The sequence below is a fragment of the Phodopus roborovskii genome, unplaced genomic scaffold (genome assembly GCF_943737965.1).
Source record: "Phodopus roborovskii unplaced genomic scaffold, PHOROB, whole genome shotgun sequence".
Lineage (NCBI taxonomy): Eukaryota > Metazoa > Chordata > Mammalia > Rodentia > Cricetidae > Phodopus > Phodopus roborovskii.
In genome coordinates, this window is record NW_026126412.1 from 3,366,646 (window position 1) to 3,392,915 (window position 26,270).

The 26,270-nt window shown below is 35.9% G+C and overlaps 1 protein-coding gene across 9 annotated transcripts in view; it reads left to right on the top strand.

Moving 5' to 3' along the window:
• Mctp1 (multiple C2 and transmembrane domain containing 1) overlaps nucleotides 1-26,270 on the top strand; it is a 528,156-nt gene that overhangs the window by 283,054 nt on the left and 218,832 nt on the right. For 3 of the 9 annotated variants that reach the window (XM_051182781.1, XM_051182775.1, XM_051182778.1), the window contains exons 4-7: nucleotides 4,036-4,115; nucleotides 11,804-11,915; nucleotides 17,237-17,284; nucleotides 19,996-20,034. In XM_051182781.1, the coding sequence (XP_051038738.1) occupies nucleotides 4,036-4,115; nucleotides 11,804-11,915; nucleotides 17,237-17,284; nucleotides 19,996-20,034 (279 nt within the window). The remainder of the gene's footprint in view (nucleotides 1-4,035; nucleotides 4,116-11,803; nucleotides 11,916-17,236; nucleotides 17,285-19,995; nucleotides 20,035-26,270) is intronic. The other 6 variants (XM_051182783.1, XM_051182777.1, XM_051182780.1 and 3 more) reach the window with 3 other exon arrangements.

A 26,270-nucleotide genomic window follows, 5' to 3' on the forward strand; every position in this document is an offset into this window, starting at 1 on the left:
TATTTTTCTTTTGCCTGCTTGCTTACTTGCTTGTTACATTTGTTTTGTATTTATGTATTTATGTATTTATTTATTTATTTGAGAAAAATATTAAGTTGGGTGGGTAGGGAGGTAGGGAAGATCTGGGAGGATTTGAGGGAAAGGAAACATGATCAAAATATATTGTATGAAAAAAACAATTTAAATAAAAGTGTTGAAGGAATAAATAAAGCACAAAGGATAAATTAGCCTTTCACTTAATTCTGGATCTTCAGCCAAAAACAGGCAAGACGCGTGTGCTGGCCCATCTGTGTGAATTTAGAATTCTTGCTGAGAATAAATGCACAAAACATCTCATGCTTCCACACTGGCTGCATGTGAGTGGAGATTCATTCAACCCTGGAGATCTCAGCATGAGTTTAGGGTCAAGAACATTGCTGGGTTTTGAAGGTAATTGGGAGCTCGAAAGGAATTTAACCCACAGACCTTTGGTTTGGTTCTTTGCCCCTCCATCGTAGAACCTCCCAGACTACCACTCTCTTTGTGTGGGGGGTTCTTTCTCGCTTACTAGGTAATACTAGACACATATTTTTATTGTCCTCATCTCACTACTACAGAAGCTTCAAGAAATCAAACATTTGATTTCACTGCTACATACATTGTAAGTGCCTAGGACACAATCTGGTCCACTGAAAGAATTTACTTAGCATTTTTCAAGTAAATAAATGAGGATAGAAAACATTGGAACTTTGAAGACTAATCTCCCTTGTAGCCATAATTGCCTGTGGACATTTAGCCATTTGAACTCGCAAGTTCACATTGACATTAAAGGAAGTGAGTTGAGTTTCAGGACTGGCGATCGAGGGTGCTTTCACTGATACACACTCCAAATAATTTTTCATAGTTGATGATTAAATTAAGATGTTATATAAATTTATCATTTATTGTAAATTGTTTATTGTTTTAAAATCAATTTAAAGTGATCAAAACCATCACCAAGACAGTTTATATCCTAATGATACCTAATGTTCCCAACTCATAAAATGGGGGTGCCTTGACAGATAGTGTTATGTGAAATCATTTATGTTTGAATTTCCAGTGTTTCCTCAGGGTGGGGTACCCAAGTTCTATATGTTGAATTTAAATATACTCTAATTTTGAATCTTGCTTTTCCCTAACCCTCAAATTTGATGGTAAATGTTTTTCAAATTCTTTACCTGAGAAATACAAGCAATATATTGACAATTTAAAATCAGTGCTTTTATATCAGGACCTAAGTTACAGTAATTATTGAGTAAATGTTAATTATTCTTGTTGATGCTTAGTGGAAATGTTCTTTTTTTAAAGTTTTTTACTTTTTTTTTCTTATTTTACGTATCAATCCCTGTTCCTTCTCCCTCCCTCCTATGCTCCCCTGACCACCTTCCCATCCCATCTGCCCCTCACTCCATAGGGAGTGTGATGCCTTCCAGGAGGGATCAACAAAGTCCCTCAAGTCATTTGGAGTAGGGACTAGGCCCTCTCTCCTGCCCCTTGGTTAAGGGAGTATCTCTCCATGGGGAATGTGCTCCCAAAGTCCTTTTGTGCACCAGGGATGCATCCTGGTTAGTGGAAATGTCCTTTTTTGTTTGTTTGCTTTGTGTTATCCTTTTTCCTATGCGCTATATTCTGAAGATCCAAACAGAGTAATTCCCCCTCTGACAAATACTTTGTAGAACTTACAATCAAGTATCATAGCTAAGGATTTCCATAATAAATGAACTCTGGTGTTTCCATTTCCCTCTTGTTTATATCTTTTCTGATGTATAGGAACTGAGAACTAAAGCAAATATCTAACATTGCAAGAGTAGAAACTCTGGCCATTATGGTAAAGAGAGCTTGGATGTTAAATAGCCCTGTTGGGTAGGAGTCTAGTAATCCAGTCCCTATATTAATTGTTTTCCACCTTGTATGTTGTCACCAAGCTTGTTCCCAAGCTTACAAGCTTGAGAACAACATAAGTATGCTATTTCATGAGAAATGTGTTAGAATTGTGCTATGGTGGCCACCTGCAATTACAGTGAGTACAGTACTGGCAACAATGTGCTCTATTCATATGATGTACCATGGAGCAGATATCAGAAGCTCAGAAGTTCTGAACTTTCTACAATAAATACACTCTGCAAGTTTGTATGCAAATCAAATGGCTGCAAACAGAATAATGGCATAGCCACCAGGGAGGCCCCAACTACCTAAATAAATTCCCCTGTGACTCCTCAAATTTGAGAACCATTTTGTAATACAAAGTGTTTATCTTTTTTGCTTAAAAATCAGTTTCTTGCACATTTGGTTGTGCTGTTTTTAATTGAAGCACACCTGTACTGGGTTAAAACACTAGTAAACTTGGAACTACTGTGCATGATGTTCCCACTTACTGAGCTTGCTGTGATACCAAGGACTAGACACAGAAATGCTGGGCTATTGATTCTGACTCATTGAGTCTTATATCCTAAAACATCCAGTGAGCTAGGTCATCTATTCAGAAAAAGACTTATCCCTTTATGTTCATTTATTCCCGTGCTCAGCCATTTTCTACTTAAAAAGATTAGACAACATAACTCTAAACTTCTCTGGGTAGCTTTATGGGTTGTTTCATTTCACAAGCTGTTTTGCTTTGTTTTGGGTTTTTTGTTGTTATTGCTTTTGCCCTATTTAAAGCATACCAGAATGTATAATCACAAATCACCTATATGTTTCCGTGCTTAACATCTATCTCCCTCACTAAACTATCAGCATTAATGATGTTACTTTTGCTCACTGCTACTGTTTACTCAGTGTTTATTATATTTCCTGGCACACTGTAACTATTTAGCCATTGTCAGATGAGAGAACAAATGAGCTAGAAAATCAGTAAATAGTTAGGAGTTATCCGGTTCCTATTTATATATTATTTTAGAAGGGTCTTGACTGACTAAGCATTGAGATCTCTAACCTTCCATTTCCCAACTTTCTCAATTTGACTTAATATCATTGGCTTCTTGCTGATCTGTAAACACTATATCCTTGTTTCCTCTGACCAGAGCATCTTCCCTGTATTATTGTGACATCTATGCTTCCTTCCAGTCAGTTCTATACACACAACATCTCCCTAGAGACAGTTCTGGTCTCCTTGTGTACAGTAGCCCCATGTGTCCCTTTAGCTTCTGTTACTGTGCATTTTGCTCATCCTTGAACTGTACCTATGTATTTACTGACTATCTTAGCACTTAAATATGTAACTTTGAATAGGGTGGGCAGAGGAAGAAACATTTTCATTTTAATTTTTAATTAAAAATTTCCCTAATAACTGGGCATGATGGCATATGCTTTTTAATCCTAGGACTTGGGAGGCTGGTGGATCTCTGTCAGTTCCAGGCTACCATGGACTACAATGACAGTTTCAGGACAGGACAGCCAGAGTTGTTATACAGAGAAACTCTGTTTGAAAATAACAAGACAAAACAAACAAACAGCAAAAGAATTGTCCCCAATAATTGTTAGTAAACATAAAAAGCTAATTTGATGTTACCTTATTATAACTTTACAAAGTTCTTTAGCCACAATATCTGTATTCTTACCTAATTGTATATCAAGATTAAATTATTCTATAATATCAAAGGATTTAATCTTTAATGACTTTAAAACATATGAATAATAAAATAGAATCACCCATAGCCCAATATACAGATATTTTCGTTGAGTCTTAAACTAAGTCACTTTGATTTTAGGCTTGATGATATTTCTTCTATGATAATAAAAAGTATTTTAAGCTATGATTCCCATGCTTTTAAACATTTATTATACTTCATTGGATTTTGTTACACCTTCTGTGAAACTTCCATTGCTAATACAAACAGAATGATATAATAAATATTAGATGAAACTTAAGTTTACTTGAACATTTATGAAATTTTAACATTCTAATGAATATCAAATACATTGCATGGGTGAAGAGCTAGCCAGATTTTATAAACAACATGTTTCACTTATAAAATTTCTAAAATTATTTTGAAATGTTTTGTCTCTTTGGCCTCTTAGGTATTTGACTATGATTTTGGACTGCAAGATGACTTTATGGGCTCAGCCTTTCTCGATCTTACACAATTGGAGTTAAACAGGTAACTCAAAAGTTGTAACATTGCTATGCCCCATTACAGAGTTGACCTGTGATGTCAGAAACCCCACTCAGTACAGATTCCTGCTGTTGTCCTCTTGTCACCAGCCGGGATCTTCCAACTCATCACTCTTTCTTACCCTTGGGCTCTCAACATCGTCCCTGACTTCCTCGTTCATTAGCAACTATTTTCTTAAAAAATATTATTGGCTACCTTCCCTGTCTCCTAGAACTATGCTAAGAGAGAAATGATACATTCCTTAATCTCACATGATTTAGTTGGTATTTGGCATAAAGACTGTAACTACTTAAAAAGCAAGTTGCTACATACTTTGCCTCAAAAACAGCAAATTTCTCATCACTTAAACCATGATAGAACTGACTTTAGCATCACAGTTTACCATCACCAGATCTCCAGATATAGGGTACCGAGTAATAGAGTTAGGTTGGTTGTATTTGCTTAGTTTCATTATCAGTATTTAAGAAGCTCCAATGTTATAATTCCTAACTCAGTCCCTGACAATGGGCATGGAGTTTTCAAAATACATTTTGTTATAGGAACTAATAACTGACTAGAATGTAGAAGGAAAAATAGACTTCAAAATGAAATCTTTGATAGTTGCAAATGGAATTCCTTTCTTGACTGATCACATTACATCAGAGGAAACAGGAAAGAAGTGTCATAGGCTAGACTATTATTTCTTTTTTGAATTAATACAGATGAACAGATGAATACACATGGGGAAACCTCTATGTATGCTATAGTAAGCTAACTTTGAGGATAGAACTAGTTCATTGGTCTTCCAGTAGATTTATTCATTCATGTTTTTGCATCGGGGGAAACAAAAGGGCAGCCTTTGCTGTCTTCCTACAGTTTGAAGATACTAACAATGGCTCGCCCTGAGGATAGAGCATAGTGACTGTTGGTTCTCTCTATTTAGAGAAAGTGTTCTGAGTGATGGTGTCTGTGCTCTGTTATTGTGAGCCCTGATGCAAACTGAAATGGACTCTGATGTTCTTTTCAAAGGCTACAATTACATTTTCTGTAAACTACTGTATTAACTGTATGCAAATTATAAGACTTAAAGCATAAATATCTCTTATTCCTTATTTAAAAAATCATTGGTGAAAAATAATTTTAAATGAACAACTATTGAATTAAAGAACTTTAAAGAGATTATAAGCAAACATTTCATGTACACTTAGGTATGTTGCATATTTTGTGTAATTCATTAGCTACCACCACCATAAGGACATGTACACATCAGATGACCACCTTGTAACCTCATAAGCTTTGGTATGTTATTTTAGCTTGTGTACAATTCAATGATGCCAAAAATGGATATTAATCACAGCCATGCAAATGTTTGCTGCTATAGATGTATTGGGGTATCTCCTTAAAAGAAAATAATAATCTAGTTTTATTCTTCTATATGTAGTTATCCAGTTTGACCAGCCAGACTAAAATATAGTATAGAGGGGAAGGCATATGAAAAAACCCAACAGATGAGAAACTTAGAACTTAATAATTTCTGGGAGAGAAAAAAAAATCAGTTTTCTTTAATGATAAAATATCTCCAAACACGTGATTAATTTGGTATGTCATAGTTGTTTTACATCAGCTTCATGAGCATTTATTGGTTAATAACGTGATAGCAATTAATGTATTAGAATAACATATTCCTTATTAACTTGGACTTTTTTATGTTTTAAATTTATTTTTTTAAATTTCATTTTACATTGCAATCACAGTTCTCCCTACAATCCTTCTTCCCACTCCCCTCACCTCCCCCTCTCAGCCCCCCCACTCTGCCCAAAGGATAAGATCTCCCATGGGGAGTCAACTAATTATAACATATTAAGTTGGGGCAGGGCCAAGTCTCTCCCCCGAGCATTAAGGCTGAGCAAGGCATCCCACCATAGGGAATGGGCTCCAAAAAGCCAGCTCGTTCACCAGGGACAGATTCTGGTCCTACTGCCAGGGGTCCCTCAGATAGCCTAAGCTTCACAACTGTCTCCCACATGCAGAGGGTCTAGTTCAGTCCCATAGAGGCTCCACAACTGTCAGTCTAGAGTTATTAATGTGGATCTTAATGTTTATTTTACTGTAGATATTTTCCTTTTGGGGGAGTTATTCAAACAAAATAACATAAATATTTTATTTTATTTTGGTTTTGCAAAACAGGGTTTCTCTATAGCAGCTATTGCTGTCCTGGAACTACTCACTTTGTAGACCAGGCTGGCCTCCAAATAACAGAGAAACTCCTGCTTCTGCCTCCTGCGTTCTAGGATTAAAGGCATGCTCCACCGTGCTTGGCTTGACCTAACTATTTTTTAAATGAAAGAAAATAATAAGAGTCTCATAAAGCAACTGTAAATGTTCCCAAATCTCTTTAAAGTGATTCTAAAAATGTGACTTTTTTAACTTTTGAGATTTGTCATTCAATGAAACGTTTCTCCCTTCCTTCCCTCCCTCTTAGCCCCCTTATATACCTCTTCCTGCTTCCCTTCAAATTTGCAGCTTCTATCTCACCAACTTTGTGTATATACACACTCAATATGTTCAGTCTACACAATAGAACTTGTCTGTATGTTCTCAGCGTTGACTATTTGGCACTAGACAACCAGTCCTGGTGTTCTTTCCTGGTACAGGCCACATCTCCCGTGCCCAGCTATCCTTGGCTGTCCTTTGTGTAGAGTTGAGGCCTCGTGGACTATTTCTCTCTCCAGTTTGGCATTTCACTGTTGTCATCCTTGTTAAGATCACATTTGGATAACCATGTCGGTGGGAATTTATGGGTATAGCTTCTGATGTTGCTAGGAGACTCAATCTCACAACCAATTCTCTGATCTTCTGGCTGTTAAAATTTTCCATTTCTCTTCCACCATGTTTCCTGAGCCTTGGGTGTAGGAGTGTTTTGTACATGTATCCATTGGAACTGGACTTCAGAACTCTACATTTTTATTGATTGTGACTTTTCACAATGGTCTCCATTTATTGCAAAGACAAGTTTTCTTAATGAGGGCAAAGACTACAATTATCTGTAGGTATAAGAGCAAATGTGTATAGATTATTAGGGATTATCGTGGTTTAGTAAATTAGGGGTTGTATATTTTTCTCCAATAATAGTGACTCGCTAGCACTAAGTAGTTGGTTGGGTTTTCAGTACCAAGCATAGTCTTCCTCTTCTAAAATGAGTTATAATTCCAATTAAAGAACCATTGGTTACTGCCAATGAATGCATGCCATCACAGCATCCTTGGGGTTATTGTGTTATAGCAGTTGATGGGTTTATTGGTATATCTAGGTAGGACTCTCCCTTCTTTGGAATCTTGCATGGTGTCTTCTAGTACTATGCAAGCTAGTCCTCAGTCAGGGGCTGTCAGATCAGTTTCAGCTCAGGGACCTCTGTGCCCTGTGTCAGAAGTCCATGGTGTCTTCAGCAGTAAGGACTAGGCCTTCCACCACTCAGAGGTAAGGGGGGAGAAAAGGACAACAGTAATAGGTTGTATGTTTGGGCAGTCTCTTCTGCAACCCTGGCCAACAACTCAAAAGAGGGCTTCTGATAGCTGGTATTGTGGTTTTGTTAGGTGGTTTTTCATTCTTGGATACATCAACCCAGGTGAGAAAAGTTCATTAAATATGTACATGTATATTTATACATGAAAGTATATGTATTATAGAATTTTTTGTAAATAATTAATAGTGTGAATCCTGATGGCCTTTTCAGAATCTTTATTAGTATTTTACCTACATGCCATTTTTTTTCTGTATTTCCTTTCCTACCCCTTCCCTAAAGAGTCCCCACTTTCTCCATTTTCCCTATCAGAATATTTGTATCACGCTATTCCCTTTATCTAGCTCCTACCTTCATCTGTATTTACCTCCCTCCCTCTTCCCTAAAAAGATGCTCCCTTTCCCCTTTTCCTGATGAGATCAATTGTACTCCTCTTTTCCCCTCCCCATTGGTCTCCAGCCTCCCACCAGTCCTGGCAATGATTCTATTTTAATGTTATAGTGTCTATAGTTACTACAGGCTATGTATTCATATTAGAAGATTTGGAGCTAGGATCCCCCAATACAAATGAACGTGTGGTAATTTTTTTCATGGGTATGTGTTACCTCACTCCATGTGATCTTTTCTAGTTTCCCCCATTTAACTGCAAAGCTCATAATTTCATTTTTCTTTACAGCCGAATAGCATTCAATAGCACATTTGTTCTGCATTTTCATTATCCATTTGTTTGTTTAGAGCATCTGGGTTGTTTCTATTTCCTATCTATAGTGAATAGAGCAACAATGAATCTTCAGAATAGAATGCCAGGTGCTTTGAACATATGCCAAGGAGTGGCATAGCTGGGTCATATGGTAGATTTATTTCTTAGCTTTTCAAGAAATTTTCCCCACTGATCTTCATAGTAGGTGCACCAGTTTATAATCTCATCAACAGCTAATGAGGACTCCCCTTTCTCCACATCCCTGTAGCATTTTTTGTTGGTTGTTTCATTGATTTTGCCATTCTGAATGGGGTAAAATGAAATAATTTCAAAGTTGTTTTGATGTATATTTACCTAATTGCTGGGATTGGTGAACATGTTGGGGAGGTATCTCTTAGCCATTTATTTATTTATTCTTCTGAAAACTCAGGTCACAGACCCATTTTTCTAATGCACCATTTTTTTGACTGTTTGCTTTTGAGTTTGTTGTATATGTTGAATATTAGTCTTCAATAACTGTCAAAGACTCTCCCAATCTGTGGGGTTCCTCTTCACTAGGTTGATGTTTTCAACTGTGAAGAAATTTTTAGTTTCATGAGGTTCCACTTGTCAATTTTTGTCCCTAATTCTTGACACATAGACTCCTATTCACAAAGTCCTTCCCTACACCTGTATTATGTAAGGTCCTGTCCATACATTCTCTAGCAGTTTCAGTGTTTCAGCTTCATGTTTAGGTCTTTGATGAATTTGGACTTGGTGGTTGTGCAAGGTGATGGATATAGATCTAATTTCATTCTTTTTTCTGGATGTGGACATCCAATTTTCCTAACAATATTTATTAATTTTTCTTATTTTACATATTGATCCCAGTTTCTTCTCCCTCCCTCCCTCTCTCCTACCCTCCCACTTCCACTCCACATTTGGGTGGCCTTCCAGGAGAGGTCAACAAAATCTGTCAAGTCATTTGGAGTAGGGACTAGGCCCTCCCTCCTGCCTCTAGGTTAAGGGAGTATCCCTCCATGGGGAATGTGCACCTTTTTGTGCACCAGGGATGCATCCTGGTTCCACTGTCAGAGGTTCCTTAGACTGCCCAGGTCTTCTAACTGAGACCCATGTTCAGGGAGTCTGAGTCAGTCCAATGCTGGTTTCCCAGCTATCAGTCTGGGGGCCCATTAGCTCCTCCTTGTTCAGGCCAGCTGTCTCTGTGGGTTTCTGTAGCCTGGTCTTTGTAGCCTTTCCTCCCTCTTTGCATCTGGATTTCAGTTCAGCTCAGTGTTTAGTCCTAACAATATTTCTTGAAGATGCTTTTTCTCCAGTGTACAATTTTGGTGTCTTTATCAAAAATTAAGTGGCTGAAGTTATGTGTGCTCATGTTTAGCTCTTTAGTTTTATTCCATTGGTCTACATGTCTGCCTGGGTGGCAGTACCATATTGTATTTATTATTATGACTTTAATATATCTTAAGATATGGATTGTGATCACTCCAGAATTAATGAAAATTTTATATATATATATATACATATATATATATATATATATTCTCTATCTGAAAAGAAACCTAATCTAATTTCAACAACATATATGTATATACTGTGTATATGCACTATGATGTGAAATACTCTTGTTTGGAAAGACAAGTTGACTTTGGATACAGTTTAGATAGTAAATTAGATAGTAAATTGTATGAGCATAAAGACATGAGTTTTGATCTCTATAATCTTTGAAACAAGTTGGACACAGTGATACACAACTATAATGTCAGCATTGGAGAGCTAGAAACAGGTAGATTCCTGGAGCCCATGGGCCAGCCAGACTAGATAAGTTGGAGACAGACCTCACTGGTGGTCCTTGGCTCAAAAATTTAAGGTGGAAGTTACTGAGGAAGATGCCTATCATCAACCCCTGGCCTCTACTACACTCACAATTGTATTCCAGTGCCATCACTGGACACATGTACCCTGCTGACACATGTACACAAAATCACACATATATGTACATATATGTATGAATAAGTAATAAAGACCGCTGTTGCTATTTAATGATTACTTATATCTAAATTAATGTTGAAAACAATTTGCAGACAGATTGGGTATGATTCAATTAAACCTGTGACATGGCAAAATAGTTCACATTTTCACACATCACACCTTAACTTAATGTGTTAAACATCATGTGACAGAGTACCTGGTACCATGATGCTCACATTGGAAATAATCTATGTTGTGAAATCCCAGGTGTGTGAGAAAATCATTTGGCAGGGAACTTTAGGAATACAGAGACTTCTAATCCCCTCCACATACCCAGTTCAAATCTGCACCACTCATTCACAGATTCTTCAGAGGTGAACTTCAAGAATACACACACACACACACACACACACACACACACACACAAGAAAAACAATTAAAACTGATAGGTAAGACTGAAATTTTTCACTTGGGTCATATTTAACCTAAATATCTATTTACCATATCAGAACTAAACTGTACTAACATTGAAGTTCTGTAAACACAGGAATCCCCTTGGTTTCGATCTCTGGCTTTTACTAAAATTGAAAGCTCTATAATATACTTAATATGTACATGGTGTTCTCTTTGTGAGCACAACAAACAACTTGATGAACAAGAAAATGAGAAAAAAGATGTTTTATTGCCAAGCATCCTATGATTCTTTAGTTTGGGGTTGGTGTTCCATGTTCTACAGAAACTGGCTTGTGGTGGCTCATGAGCCCTGTCTGTTCACTGTTGATTGCAATAGGTAAAATGTTACTTATGCATTCTCAAATAAATGTTTACTTTTTATTTACTTCTTAAAAGTGATTTATAAATACTAAATTATTCATCCTCTCTGCCTCAGGAATGCTTACCCAATCAAAATATAAATTCTTCATTGTTCAACTCTAAGTAATATTTCTGTGTTAATTGTTTTAGGCATAGGTTCACACAGCCCCAAAGCAAAAAAACATTATTTTAAATACCTGCTGTTCTTTTAAGTAATTATATGTTGCCTTAAAATATATGTATAAAATATGTGGAGCAAGTTATGCTTTCTCTTCACATGTTTGTTTCTTTTAAATAATTACCCCTTTAAATAAAAAAAAATCCTACATATCTAAGAGAAACTATGACTTTCTTTCTGTTGCTGATCTTCAAGTACAAAAAAGAGCTGGACTTCTCCCTATGAGCTCACAGGTCATAGAAAGGGGATTCATCGACCTTTGAACAGTTTTGTTACTTTCAGCAACCTTCTAGAACCTGAGAAAGTGAAGAAATTTGCCCAATGAATTCAAGCACCTCAACAGACATGAAGATTATTGGATGATTTAATACAATGGTATTTTGAAAAGAACAAAAAAAAACTGTACTAAGAAACCAAAAGAGTAAAAATTTTTGTGAACAGTGAATTATTGATTAAAATAACTTTGGGGTTGTTCACTAAATGACTATTTCCAATCTAACTATTATATATCACAGGTCTACGGATGTGTCCTTAACTCTGAAAGATCCCCATTACCCTGACCATGACCTTGGAATCATTTTGCTGTCAGTCATCCTTACCCCTAAGGAAGGCGAACCCAGGGATGTGGTAAGTCTTCTGGAGCTCTTTTGGCTCCTACTTGCTCCTGTCCTGAGAGCTTTCTCAGGGGATAGGGGGATAACAGGTGGATGCACATAGAACTCTAGCCCACTTTGGGTTGCTGTGAGTACCTGGATAGAAATCATCCATGCCCATTTTGTCTTTACAACTGAAATTTCCTGTCTCATACTCCAGATCAGAACCTCTTGTTGTAAATAAGAAGATTTTCAATCCTTATAATTTTATTAACCAATTTGAGACATGTTTTATTATAGGTAAATCTTAGTATTCTTGCAGGGAATACATGGAGATATCAGCCACTCTACTATTTTGACTATATTGCCAAATGTGCAACGAAACTATAACGAAGTTTGAAATTATAAAAAATTATAACAGAGTTTCTGCTTTCTGGTGGTTGTTTACTGAATAAATGTGTACTCTTCATTCCTTGATGGGCTTCCATGATACTTCTCACATCTCAGCACTAGCTTTTTGTACTTCCTTACACACCATGCTGCTAAGAGAAATGAACAAGGCCTACCGAGGAAGCTGTGCCTCCCACACCCTGTCAGGTGCGATGCATATCAGTGTGCTTGCCAGTGTACCTCTGTGATCCACCTCGGTATGCTTGGTGGAGTAGTTCCGCCACAATTTGCCAGAGAATGTTTTGTAGGCTTAATATTTGTATATGCCTAGGAACTACTATAGCTCTGATGCAATTTTGTTGTAGCTATAATTGTTGGAGGCTCCTCCAAAAACTTCTTTCAACAATGCCTATATTCCTGTTTAAAACTGTGTCATTCAAGTTGGTATGTATTATATCTTAAAATATATTGCTGACATTTTAATAAGAATAGTGGATCCCAACTTCAAATTTTTAAGTTATTTTTAAAACTCACCAAAGAAAATTCACCCCTTTAAGAAGAATTTCTTTCAATAGGCATACAAGGTCATGTGTATCATTTTAAAACTCTATTTACTGGGGAAACCATACTTTTTCAAATATTAACAAGTCTTATTACATGGCACCTGCTTTGAGAACATAGCATAGTGTGACTACATAACTTGTGTACAGATGGAGTCGTAGCCTAGGAGGAATGTGGCATGGTGTGGCTGAGTAGCATGTACTATGAGAATATGGCCTTTGCGTGACTGCAATACGTTTGTACAGATGGATGCAACTGAGGAAGAGCATGGCATGGCATGATTCTATATACATGTGTGCAGGTGGAGTGGTAGCTGAGGAAGAATGTAGCCTGGTGAGGCTGAATATATATAGCCCTGCTGTGAGAACATGGTGTGACTGAGAATACATAGCCTTGCTGTGGGGACATGGTGTGAATGAGTATACATAGCCTTGCAGTGAGGACATGGTGTGAGTAAGTGTACATAGCACTTGGTGTGAGCACATGGTGTAGCTGAGTAAGTACTCTTATGTGCAGATGGAGGGATATCCGAGGAAAAGCTTTCTCAAAGAATGTTGTCATTTACAAGGAAAGCCCATCAGTTAGAAGTCACCAGTAGTACAAACCAGGAAGTGAATTCTAGATGGCTAGTCAGTCATTAGGAGTACATTCTAAATGCTAATTTTATACTTGATTTAAATTATTCAGATGATCACCAGAAGCCTACTGTAAGGCAGCTTCTGTGCTGGCACTTAGGACACATCAGTGATTCACTGAGTCAAAAGAAGGTGACAACTAGTTTGGTGTTATGAAAGAAAGGCACATACCTAGAAAAAACAAAATAAACAGGAAATTTGTTCCAATCAGTGTGGGCCTAGGATTCTCTAAGGAAGTCATGTGGAAACTGAAGTAGGAAGTATTGATACAATTACAAAGAAACAAAACTCAAGGAGAGAAGTATTTAAGGTAGAAGAAGGAACAATACAATGATGCCGTGACTAGAGAAGCATGCTGCGTTCCAAGAACTGAAGAGATAGAGGAGCATATGGAAGACAGAGTAAAGCATGTGGCAGCCATGCTCCTTGGTACAAGGGGGAAGAGAGATGCCTAGACTGTGGAAGGCACATTGTCCGTGGTATGATATGGGACCTTTATCCAAATAGCAATGAAATATTTTGGCAAGGTCTGCAAAGGGGAAATAAATAGCATACTGTATTTGACTGTAAAATAATCTTATCTCTGTCAATATGTTAGATAAAACGTGTTAAAGACATGGAGTCTGATCAGGAAGCTATTGTGCAAAGTCTAAGTGAAAGATGACAAGGTTCTAAATAGAGATCCTCAGAGGGGATATGGAGGGGGTTGACAGGTATGCATGTAAGAGGTTGAAACCAAACCCAAAAAAAATGGAGATAGAATATTCATGTGTTGGTGTTCTTTGCTATTTTAATTCATAGCAGCACTTCATAATTGAAGATAACTGGTGCTCAAAGTCCCGTATATCCCTGAACCACCCACACTTGCAGTATTATTAGAATGGTGTGGCTGCTGGTCATTTGATGATGGATAGTCAGGAGAATTTCTCCATTAAAAGAACCATTTTAATTACCCTAGCATCAACCAAAGGTCTCAAGGGATTGAGTTAGTTATCAAGATAGCAACAATAGCAACAAAGAAGCTACTGGGATACTCTGACTTGGAATGAAATATGAGCATTGGCAAGATTTCTCTTATTATTTATTTTCAACAGTCCTGGAACCCACTCTCAAACCTCAGTGTCTTTCCAAACTTACATCGCAGATGCCATATGTTTCTACTTAGAAAAAAATTATAGCAACTAACAACTGACCATCAATGACTTCTTACACAGGAATGCAAAGGAAATAAATGAGTAATAGAAAAGTTATTAATCAAAAACCCATTTAATTTATTTTCATTTCCTTCTCTTCATTGTTTATTTCTAGCCACATTCACCTTTGATATGAAGATTTCTCTTCTAAAAACTATCATGCTATTTCCATAACTCAAATTACTTTGACTATTTGTGTTTGAGCAATTTCTTTACTGTCCTCATTCACTGCCTTACCCCATGCCTTCTCCATTTGTTCTGGATTAGTCTGCCATCCACATGGGAAATGGTGCATTTTTCCATCCTGTTACTAATACCCCTGGCCCCTGTTCTCTTCAGAAAAACAAATGTTTCAGGCAGAGCGAAGCCAGGGCTCCAGAGCAACACCAAGGTCAGCTTCTGGCTGGGACACTCCTGGGCTTCTCATCCTGACCTTGGTCACACCCCAGGAAGGACAGCAGAGTGAGTCCATCGGCTGTCCTAGCTCATCCTCATGGTTGTGATCAACAGTGAGGCATGTGCTTGGCAATAGACGACCAAGATAGGGGATGGATGAAAGATAAAATAGAGAAAATTAGGAAAGTCTACTGGGATCTTGTATTTCGAGTATTCTAATATACTATATTATATTGAAATGTGAGTTTCTAAGTGTATACCTATAAATGCATAGAATTTTTTGAGATGTTGCTTTTTATTTGGCCTAAAGAATTGTTCTATTGATACTTTTTTCAGGAGCTTTGTATCCAGGTTTACTTAGCAACAAAGCTTTCTAAGTTTCAACATTCTGAACACAATCATAGTGGAATAGTTAGTAATCAACTACAAAGAGGATGAATTCCTGTCTTTTGCAGTAATGCAGATAGAACTGGACATTAATGAAGATAAGGAACACATACTACCCCCCACTCGTGTTGAGAACCAAGTTATCTCATAGAGCTGGAAAGCAGAACCGTGATTCCGTGAAACTGGAATCAGTTTGGGGAAGAGAAGGATGGGAAGGATTTGTCAATAAGAAAGTGACAGTTTGAAACAAATATTTCTGATATACTGGCATACAGTAGGGTGACTATAGCCATCAATAATGTGTTGCATATTTTAGAAGGCTAAGAAAAAAGGAATTTAAATATTTCCATCTAATGATAAATGTTAATAGATGTGCTAATATGAACAACAACGTATACATGTTATATAAAATTTCAGGATTTACAAATTTGTGTAGTTTGAATATGAATTAAAATATTATCCTTTATCTGTCAGATTTCTTTAATTCTCTTATCTTTTTAATTGTTGAAATAGCTGTTTCAACAGTAAATGGAAACTCCCAACTAACAGCTTTGCAACAAGTAACATATGTTCTCTCACTTAAGACTTCTAGTCACATAAACTCTTCCACAGTTTGCCTCTCAAGTCCAATCTGTCATGTGTTGTCTGTGTTGCCAACATTTCACCTCACCTTCATCTTGTATACTTTCCTCTTGAGGAGTGGCATATGTGTAAGGTACATTTATTACATGTATATTATAATAGTACATCTGTACTATACCTAGTGGTTGTTCAATGTCTTAGGTGTGTCTGTGATAATTTGAAGGAATGTTTCAAAGAACAGGGGGAGCTAGTATCATCTTATTTTTATTCGAACTCTAATAGTCAAGTCATTGTGGTTGCTACAAAATCCATTATGTCATGATTAAATAATGATCTAACTTCTTTAAGTAAATTCTTAAAATTAGTGTTTTAATGTTTAGCTGTATTCTTCTGGGATACATTCTGAATGTAGAACATACCACTTCAGTGAAATTGGCATTCTGAACTTGCACAAATTACACAGAAACAAATCTTACTCAAAAAAGAAATCTGGACTCAAATCCTCTATCAGTGATGGGATGCTTCGTAGTCGTTATCACTGTGAATGATTTATAGTGAGGGAGTGAAGGGTAACTTTGCTCTTCCATACAGAACAACATGAGAAAAGAAGATTTCTGTTCTCTTTAAGAGCTCAGAAATCATTTATTTGGGGCTTTTGGGACAGAGACTTTAGTTCAATAACTACACAACCTTTCCTTATTCATAAAAGCTTTTTACATGGGTTAAAACAGACAAAGGATGAGAGATGAGTTTCAAAAACCTTAACAAATATGTCCTAACGATCAAGTAGGAAATGGAATACTTACATTAAGGAAGAGCTGGAAATACACCATACTTAGTATCATAGAGCCCACTTACTAAAACCTTGACAACATATAACATCTAATTATGACAATTTAAGATGTGTGGAAAATGTATTTCGTTGTTGCCAATATAAAAATCTGCATCAAGTACATGATTGAGTGTAGTTTTAAAATTTCAAGATGTGAACAGATACATGTACAACTATTTCTGAGTCCCCAGCATTGTGTGTACAAGAAGCCATATCCTCCATGGACAGCATGTAGCTGGCTGCATGGCACACCTATCATTTCTGTTCTGACTGCATGTTCTGTTTTGAACCTGAAAAAGTATGTCATACATACATGTGTGTCCCATACATGTATTTTTGTTTGACAGTGTGTTTGGGTTCTTTCTGGCTCTTTTTCTAGCAGAGTTCAATCCCCAGCTCTCTTCATTGGAGAATTTGTGACATAAAAGTGAGTTAATTTGTTACCCACTCTCTTAGATAACGTAGAGCTATGCATCTGTGCCTAAGGTTAAAAATCAAAAAATGCCTAGAAACATATGAATTGATACTATGTAGCCTTTGTTGAGTTAAAAACTATTTTTATACTTTAACTTTGATAAGTCTTATAGCTTTCACACAATGTTTGAAGATGTATCAATTTATGAAGTGTTGAATGTATATGCTTTATAAGAAGTGTGTACTATCTATTCTGTGCTTTTTTGAATGCATAGTATCAGAATAACATACTAAAATGATAACAAAAGGAAGTTAAAATGAGATTGTAAAACTTTTTAAGGCAGTTGCCTTTACAGTTCTTTCATTGGCCATATTTTTATGTCACTTATTCCTTATTTTGGCTTCAAGGAAAGCTGAATTGCTAGTGAAGAACTTAAATGGTGCTGTATTAATGAGCACTGAAACTTTAAAACTGTAATTCATATGTTTCTTGACTGAAGTTACAACCATGAAGCAAAATTTAAATCTTTTATTTCTAGAATTTGCCTTGTTTTTTTATCTTTAACATTCCCCAAACAGTCTTACGTTAATAGATCTCATAGTTTACAAAGATGGCAATATCAATACTTTGTCTATTGAGTTCATTTGTTTTTCATTTTAACTTTTCTACTGAATTACTGTAATTGAATCTTCTTTAACCCAAGTATCTAAAAAAGGAAAAAGAACTTTTGTGTGGGGCATTTCATTAATTGATAAGCTAATAGGATTGACTAACGAGGCAGAATTTTTGTTATAAAATTTGAGGCCATTTTGACAGTCTACGGCAGCTCTACAGAAGAATTTTTTATACTAATTCAGGAAAAGGAAATGGCCTTGTAGCTGACAAATCATGGCTGTTATCCTTGTATCAGCTTCCCAGTTTGAAAAATACAACCAAAATTTGAGAGACATGGAAAAAGCCAGAGTTGTATATTGTTCTGTTTTCTATATCAGAAGTGAATTGTGTGTGATGTTTTTGTTGCTCTGTTTAGAAGCATGTGTCCCTAAATGGTGTCAAGTGTTGCCAAGACAGTCCACCCTTCTTAATATTCTCACCCATCTTTCATAGCCTAATATCTCTTAAAGAATCAAATTTATAGGATCCTTAGAGCTTAATGATGCTGATAAATGGTCAAGGTGTTTTAATCTTTATTTCTTTATTCTAATTGTTTTTACTTGTTTTGACTCAAAATACTGTCTCTAAAGATTGCCATGATCAAATGTATTGAGACTGTTTGGTGATAAAGTCAAACCTTTGTTATTGGACTCTTGACTGTGGAGATTTTGTCTAGTTAACCATTGAAGAATTTGGTTGCATGTGACCTTTGGTGATAACATGATCATGTTATTGTTGTTGGTGTCTCCCATGTCTGTTTATCCAATGAATAGACCTTAGCACTTAGAAAATATAAACTATCTGATTTGTACTATTTGTTAACAATGCTTTGTTTTTATCCAATTCTACTTGAAAAACAAGGAGGTAGATTTTTATAATCTTTGGAAATGTTTGGGTTAATAGAGAAATTAAAAAGCAACTTAGTACTGTCTTTAGGAATGTTACCATTCTATTTCCTACTCAAAAGTTGCTATGCAATTCCATCTCCATTCAGGACAAAGAATGGCTTAGTCTTATGTGAAGTACTTTCTGTCCTGTAGTTTCAAGAGGCTTTAATGCTTTCTAGACTGGATCTTTTTCATAGTGAGTTCTGATCAAAGAGATGGAGCTCTTAACATTGATGTAGTTCCCTAACACAGACATTGTAAGCTTCCCTAGAAACCACCGTCTCCCTGAAATATTCTCCACTTTCCTCTTCATTGGCCTCAAAGACAACCATAAGACATGGTAGGATAAAGAGCAAGGTTTACATGTAGGTACTTCAGGGAAATGTTTAATAGTAAATAGGAGAATTACTTAAATTTGGGACTCTTCAGATTTTGCTTTCTGCAAATACAGGAAACCAATGGTCTTATGTATTTGTGACAGACAAGTACATAAGTAAGAAGCTTAATTAAAACATATAGCCAAGCCAACATCTTACTGTGGCATAAACAGATTATAAAGGTTATATTTTAGTAAAAAATAGTTAAGCAGAATTTTTCTGAGTTGGGATTATTGTATACAATGATACAGTTAAAAAATAACTAAATGTATAAATGTTTCCACAATGTAGCACAGCAATAGGCAGAAGGAAAAATGCTATATACCCAATTAAGTCAAGTGTATCCACAACCCTCCCCTCCAAAAGGGAAAATCATGAAAATCAATTTGTACTTTTCATTTAGAATTAACTAATTACAATTCCAAGTCTTCCATTATATTTAAAATACACTGTCTCACCTCTTCATCAAAGAATAATGCAAGTGATCTCTCAGGAGGAAGAGACTGCTTGAATGTTAAAGACTCTCTCCCTCCCTCCACCCTTTCTCCATTTACCTTCCCCCACCCCACTCTGTGTGTGTGTGTGTGTGTGTGTGTGTGTGTGTGCATCCACGTGCACTCTAGAGAAAGTGTTTGTGTGTCTGTGTCTGTTTGTGTGTGTGTCTGTGTGTGTGTGAAGCAGTCTTGTGTTGCTGGAAACAGTTTGCTATTTAAAGAGCTAATTACTGTTACATGTCCCCTAGCAAACAATGGCTGCCCTGCTCTGTACTAGATGAAGATAATGAAGTGCTTTATTTCATTTGCAGACAATGCTAATGAGGAAGAGTTGGAAAAGATCCAGTAAGGTAACTCTTAGCATGCGATCTTCAGCTTTCCTTGTTGAGAAGACTATTAGCAGCTTTCTCAGATTCCTCTCATCTCCTTTACAGCTGTACCACAAATTTTCATCACTGCCAGTTGCTCCTCCCCTCCCCCCCCCATAATCTTTTAAGCCAATCATGCGAGGTCAGTGGAAACCTCTCTGTTGCAGCGCACTCAGACCATTTTCTTGCTGCTCTTCAGTCACTTCTCAGCTTCATTCTCAGTATCCACTATGTGCACAACAGGGTCTACAAAATCACTCTGTTCCAGGATGACAGTGATGAGCCTGGAGCAGAGACAACTCCAGACATAAGTAGCCATGGGACTTTCTGGTTCTGCTCCCAGAAAATTGAGAATTGAGCTTTCTAAACTCCCAAGCCCTTGTGTCATTAGAGCTTGAGGACAGTTCCCCCTCAGTACCTCATCTCACTTCCAGAATGAGAGGAGTGGTAACTCCAGAAATGCACTGAGATTTCCTTATACCTTTTGAGATGTGGAAGACACATAGTATCTCTGGCAATGTTAGTATTTCTGCTGATGGCACCACTCTTGAGCATAAATAACTATCATTAACGTTTATATGACTGTACTTTGAAACAAATTAAACATATTTCCTTGCTATGGCATTTATTCAAATTTCGACTTAAAAGGACAATGTTGCTTTTAATAGTTCTGATTTTTTTAGACCCTGGAACACTGGCAATCTTTCTTCTTCCATTCTGTTCAAATCATGCTGTTATTTCAGTTATTACTCAACTTCATCGTTTTCCTTTTACTGGGAATTAAGAAAATATGTATAATAAGTATTGTTTTATGTTTGCTGTGATGTCTTACTTCTCATATGCAGTTAGTTACTCTCTAGTTCTTTGGAGAGGGTGTCAAAACAAGGTTTCTCTGTGTAGCTTTGGAGCCTGTCCTGCAAATTGCCCTGTTGACCAGGCTGGCCTCTAAATCACAGAGATCCAACTGCCTCAGCTACTGAGTGCTGGGTACTCTCCTGTTCTTACACTTCTGACAACAAAGAACTAACTGAAAGACCAGCACTCAGTAAGCACATCCTGGAGAAAGTCGAGTGTCCACTCTGGTTTCACTAAACAAAAAAAAAGCTGCAAAGACTTTTTAAAGAAATGGCAGAATTGTTTATCTTTGTAACTGTTCTTTAGAATTCATATTAAGTGTGTTGATTTTAAAATGTAAATAAGACTTTCCCCATCCTGTCACTCTATGATGACATTTTTGTGTAAAAACCTAACCTGTGAATAGTTAGCAATGTTCATCTTCCAACTGAATTGAACTAGAATTGGATATCACATAGTATTTGGCATTAATATGAATAATCTATTTTATTGAAAAACAAAAGAGGATAAAAGTATTGTTTTTGACTGTGTATATTGAAGGACATTTAATCCCTAAAACCATAGTACTTAAGGGGCTAAGGGGAGAGAATTAAATGCAGAGAAAAAAAAACATTTGAATATATATATATATATATATATATATATATATATATTCAGATAGATGACAGATTGATTTTCATAAGACATTTAATTGTTTTTAATTAATCTTAATGATAAAGTTAAAAATAAATCCACATAATTTCCTTGAACCTATAAAAATTTAAATGAATAACAAATACATTATTTTGTATTTGAAAGTTTGCCACTATAGATTCAAATGCCTGTGTCTAATTCAGCACTCACTTGGGCAGTTAAAATATTATATCTAGTATAGGTGTTAATATTAGACTAAGGGATTTTTCAATTTGATACCTTTTCATGAAGATTCTAAGTGCAGAGTGAGTTAAAATGTGTTCACCCATTTTGTTTTTTTCTATGAGAACAAAATGAGCACTTGTTAATTCATTCAGATTTTTACTATGTCTTAAAACACTCTTCATATCTACCAGATAGTCTTATAAAATACAGAGTTATATTTTTAAAAATCCATGGAAATTTTCACACTTCTAATTATTCCCTACTTCCCTGGTCTTTACCCCCTCCCCCCAGGTTGGCAGTCTTTCTGATTCTTTTCCTCCAAGGCACCTGTGTCTAAGAACTAAATATGCAAGCAGGTTGCATGTGTTTAGGGTGCATCACTGATTCACTGCAGTATTCTCACTGCGCTCTGCCCCCTTGAAATCTATTGGTTTTAGAAAGGATATGCTTGAATTACACTTGAATACAGGCACTGGTATTTTAAATTAGTTGTGCTTATATTATACAGCTATGCTCACCATTGGATGTTCCTATAGACACAAATAATTTTCTTCTCTGGAGTCACAGTTTACAGGAATGAAATCTCCTGCCATCTTCATGGCAAGACTTCAATATGACACTTGTCTTTAAGCACCAAAGGAGAAAAAAAGTCTGAGAATCAAAACCTTCCTAGTAAAGACTTGTATATAGCCAAACGTTTTCAAAGGTTGTGTGTGGCTTGGGGCTTTTCTTCCTGCTCTTGATGTTCTTCAGAAGTAATCTAAATACACAGAGGAGAGTCACTACATTGATGGTCCGTCTTGAAACATGAGCATCACCTTGCCCACAAGGTGAAATAGCTGATAAATTTTTCTGTTTGTCACTTCACTACCTTTATTTTATGTGATAAGGTTTTTGTTTTGGTTTGTTTGTTTTTCAACACAGGGTTTCTCCATGTAGGCTTGGCTGTCCTCGAACTCACTCTGCAGATCAGGCTGGCCTTGAACTCACAGACATCTGTCATGCCTCTGCCTCCCAAATGCTGGGACTAAAGGCATGTGCCATAACCGTCTGGCTTGTGATAAGGTTTTTTAATTCATATTTTATTGTGTTATTCACCATGGTTCTGCCAATAATAGATTCTCTCAAGGAAATATTTGTGGTACTCACATGCTGTGAGACAGTATGTACTATTGAAATAATAGAACATTGCACCATAGGACAGGGACATCATAAATGTTATTGAAGCCTCTTTATTATTGTAATTACAGTATAAGAATTAGGAAAATTGCACCTACGTTTATCTATAAAGAGTAAGATGTAGAAATATGGGCTAAATTTCAAATGCATGCAAATCAGAAAATTTGTAGTAAATTCCAGTCTCCTCTGCTGGATATAGTAGCATCCATGAGTACACTCATTATGGCTGCCAACTAACTACACTTTCTGTGATCTACACTTTACTTCCTCTCTCACACTTATCTATAATTGAAGAGTGTTATTTTAAGAAGAAAAGAAAATCATTGTCTACCCAATGTCTACTCAAACAACTAGGCAATTATCCAAGTCAAAGGGTTACATTAATGTGATAAAATACATTTTGGCAGAAAAATTATGATGCTTTAAATTATTTCAATCCTTTATTCTTTAGAAGAAGCCTATGATTGATAATTTATTTAAAGATAAATTATTCATCAAGAAAATTCCAACAGCTCAAAATAGTTTTATGGCAAATTTATACATACATTATACATATTGAATATATATATATATATTCTATCATATAGTGAGTTTATTTATTTGTATATATGTAGTGAATGCATTTTGAGGGGTCAAAACAAAAGCAGAAATGAAATAATAAAATAATTGTCTTGGTTGACTGGTTTGGAGTTTATTCAGTGCTGTGATTAACCCAGGGGAGAGTTTATCCATGGTTATGATGAGTAGTAGTAAACAAGTTACTACTAAGCATGTTGGTAGATGAGGGAGAATCATGGTTTCATATCAGCCTGTAGTATATAGTGATAATTTACCTTACATAAAAAATAATAAACATGTTTTCAATAAATTACTTCAATTATCTGAAAAAATACTATTGTAGGCAGCCTCACCTCCAGCTGAATCAGTGCTACTGGCACTTGATGACTTGTGAGTAAGATTCACTTTTCTTCGTAGGTGCACCTTCTAATAGTTTTCCCATGGCCTAGTGGGTGGCCACGCCCATGCACATAGGCAAGCACTAATTGGAATCTGTGAGACAGTAATTAAAAAGAGAGGACACAAAGTTGGGGGCAAGATGTGTTGGGGAGCTTCTAGAGGCAGCTGGAGGCAGGTGGACAGGGAAGGGGTGGTGAGGATTAAAATATGCTGCTTGTAATTGTGAAATTTTCAATGGGTAAATCAAGACATTATTTTAAAAAAGAAAATGCTATTGTAATCGTATAGAGATATACTTGTGAAAATCCTATATGTAATAATTTTAATCGTTTTCTTGATAATGTTGTCCTTCAAATTATGTAATGTAGATTATTGTGGTGGTATCTCATTACAGATCTTCTGTTATTTGACAGCCTACATCTCTTTTAGCAACATAACTCTGGTAAATATTTTTATTATACCCACTTATCATGATGCTAATGAAATAAGAAAACTTTACCCACTGGTTGAATGAAGCAATTTTAATAAGACTTCTGGCAAAGATATCATTAATTTAAACTAGGGAACGCCGAGCTCTGTAAGACTGCAGGGCATGGCTAAACTGGCATCTTGCATAACACATTAAAAACACATCAATGACTTGTAAATACTTTAAGTAAGGGCACAGAGACAGATGGACACATTTTTGAGTGTCACACATAGTCAGGCATGAAAAGGATTTTGGGTACCAATTATTGGGTTTTTCTACTAAGATGTTATTTGCAGATAAACAGGTGATTATAAAGAAGAGAAAAGGTTTAAAATGAAAACTACTGGTAGGAGGCTCTCAGCTATGAGTGCTCACAATGCTTTTCCTTTAGTATACCATTCATAATTACAAGCACATGTCTTTGAGCATGGGAAATGGTTACATGTTTTCAAAGAAACAAACTTTCATTTAAAATTTCTTACTTGGGCTGTAATTTTATTACCAACTCTTTTTAAAAATACTATAAAATAATACCTTATACCAGAATTGATTGTTCTGGAGTTCTAAAATACAAAGTAATAAATGTTGAACAGCAATGATGAGTTCTATTACATAGCATGTATTTGAACACCAGTTATTACATTTGTAATAAATTCACTTATTTTTATAAATATTATATATTATATATGAGTATGATATTTGATTATCCCACAAAGTACATGAAGCCATAGTTAAATCTGATAGTGAAATGATTTTTTCCTTGATGTTTTCATATTTCCTTATACACATAAATTAGATTTTTATATACTTCAATTCATAATGACAGATTTGCTATAATAATGACATTACATTTATTTGACTGCTTTTTTTGAACTTATATATTGTGGCTTTTTCTGGATAAATATGGATGATCTGGTTTAAATTCAAAGAATAAAGTATACCCCTGAGGGCAAGATGGAACAAGCTTGTGCCCTATATGTGAGACGTTTATTGTGTGATTGCCAATTGACCTTTGCTTTGTGAATGTGTTAACAAAGTGCCAACCAGTTTCCCTATGATCCTTCCTGAGATGATTAGAAGGGGAAACTAATGCATCTGACTCCAGGTTAACAGATCAGAAGGCAGACACAGAGATGTGTATGGCATCATGATGGAAGAGTAGATGGTAGCTAGGTAGGTGGATGGTAGAGGGATAGATAGATAGATAACAGATAGATGACAGCTGGATAAATACACATATGAGAGCTGGATAGATAGATAGATAGATAGATAGATAGATAGATAGATAGATAGATAGATGACAGCTGGATAGATAGATAGATAGACAGACAGACAGATAATTTATTCATTTTAAGTGCTTTAAATACTCAAATGGAAATAATTCATAATTTTGCCTTGACTTTATTTAGTATGAAAATCCTATGGTTATTCAAAGGCTTAGTCAATACTCTAGATCATTGTTTTTGGTAGGATGGAAGCATCCCATGACCCTAACTTTTATGAACAATGATTAGCTGACCAGAAAACCTTATGTAATAATTTGCTTATAAATTTACAAACATTTCCAATCTCTTTAATGTGCAAAATAGCACCAATGAAAAGAAATATGCCATGTACATATAAAAACAGGTTGTTGTAATCTAGATTGCTGACTTGATTCTGACACTTGAATTCTAGGATCACAGGTTCAAGTTTTTCTCCTGTGATTATTTTGATTCTTGAAGGATTTCCACATTATAATAATGTGGATTATGTTTCAAGATCTGTATACTGATGAAAAATATCACTTTCAATAAAATGTTGATAGCTAATCCTCATTCCAACTGATAACAAAATCCTAAAAGATACTTGTGAATTATTTTATGTACAGTTTAAAAATTATTCCATTGTTGGTAAAACT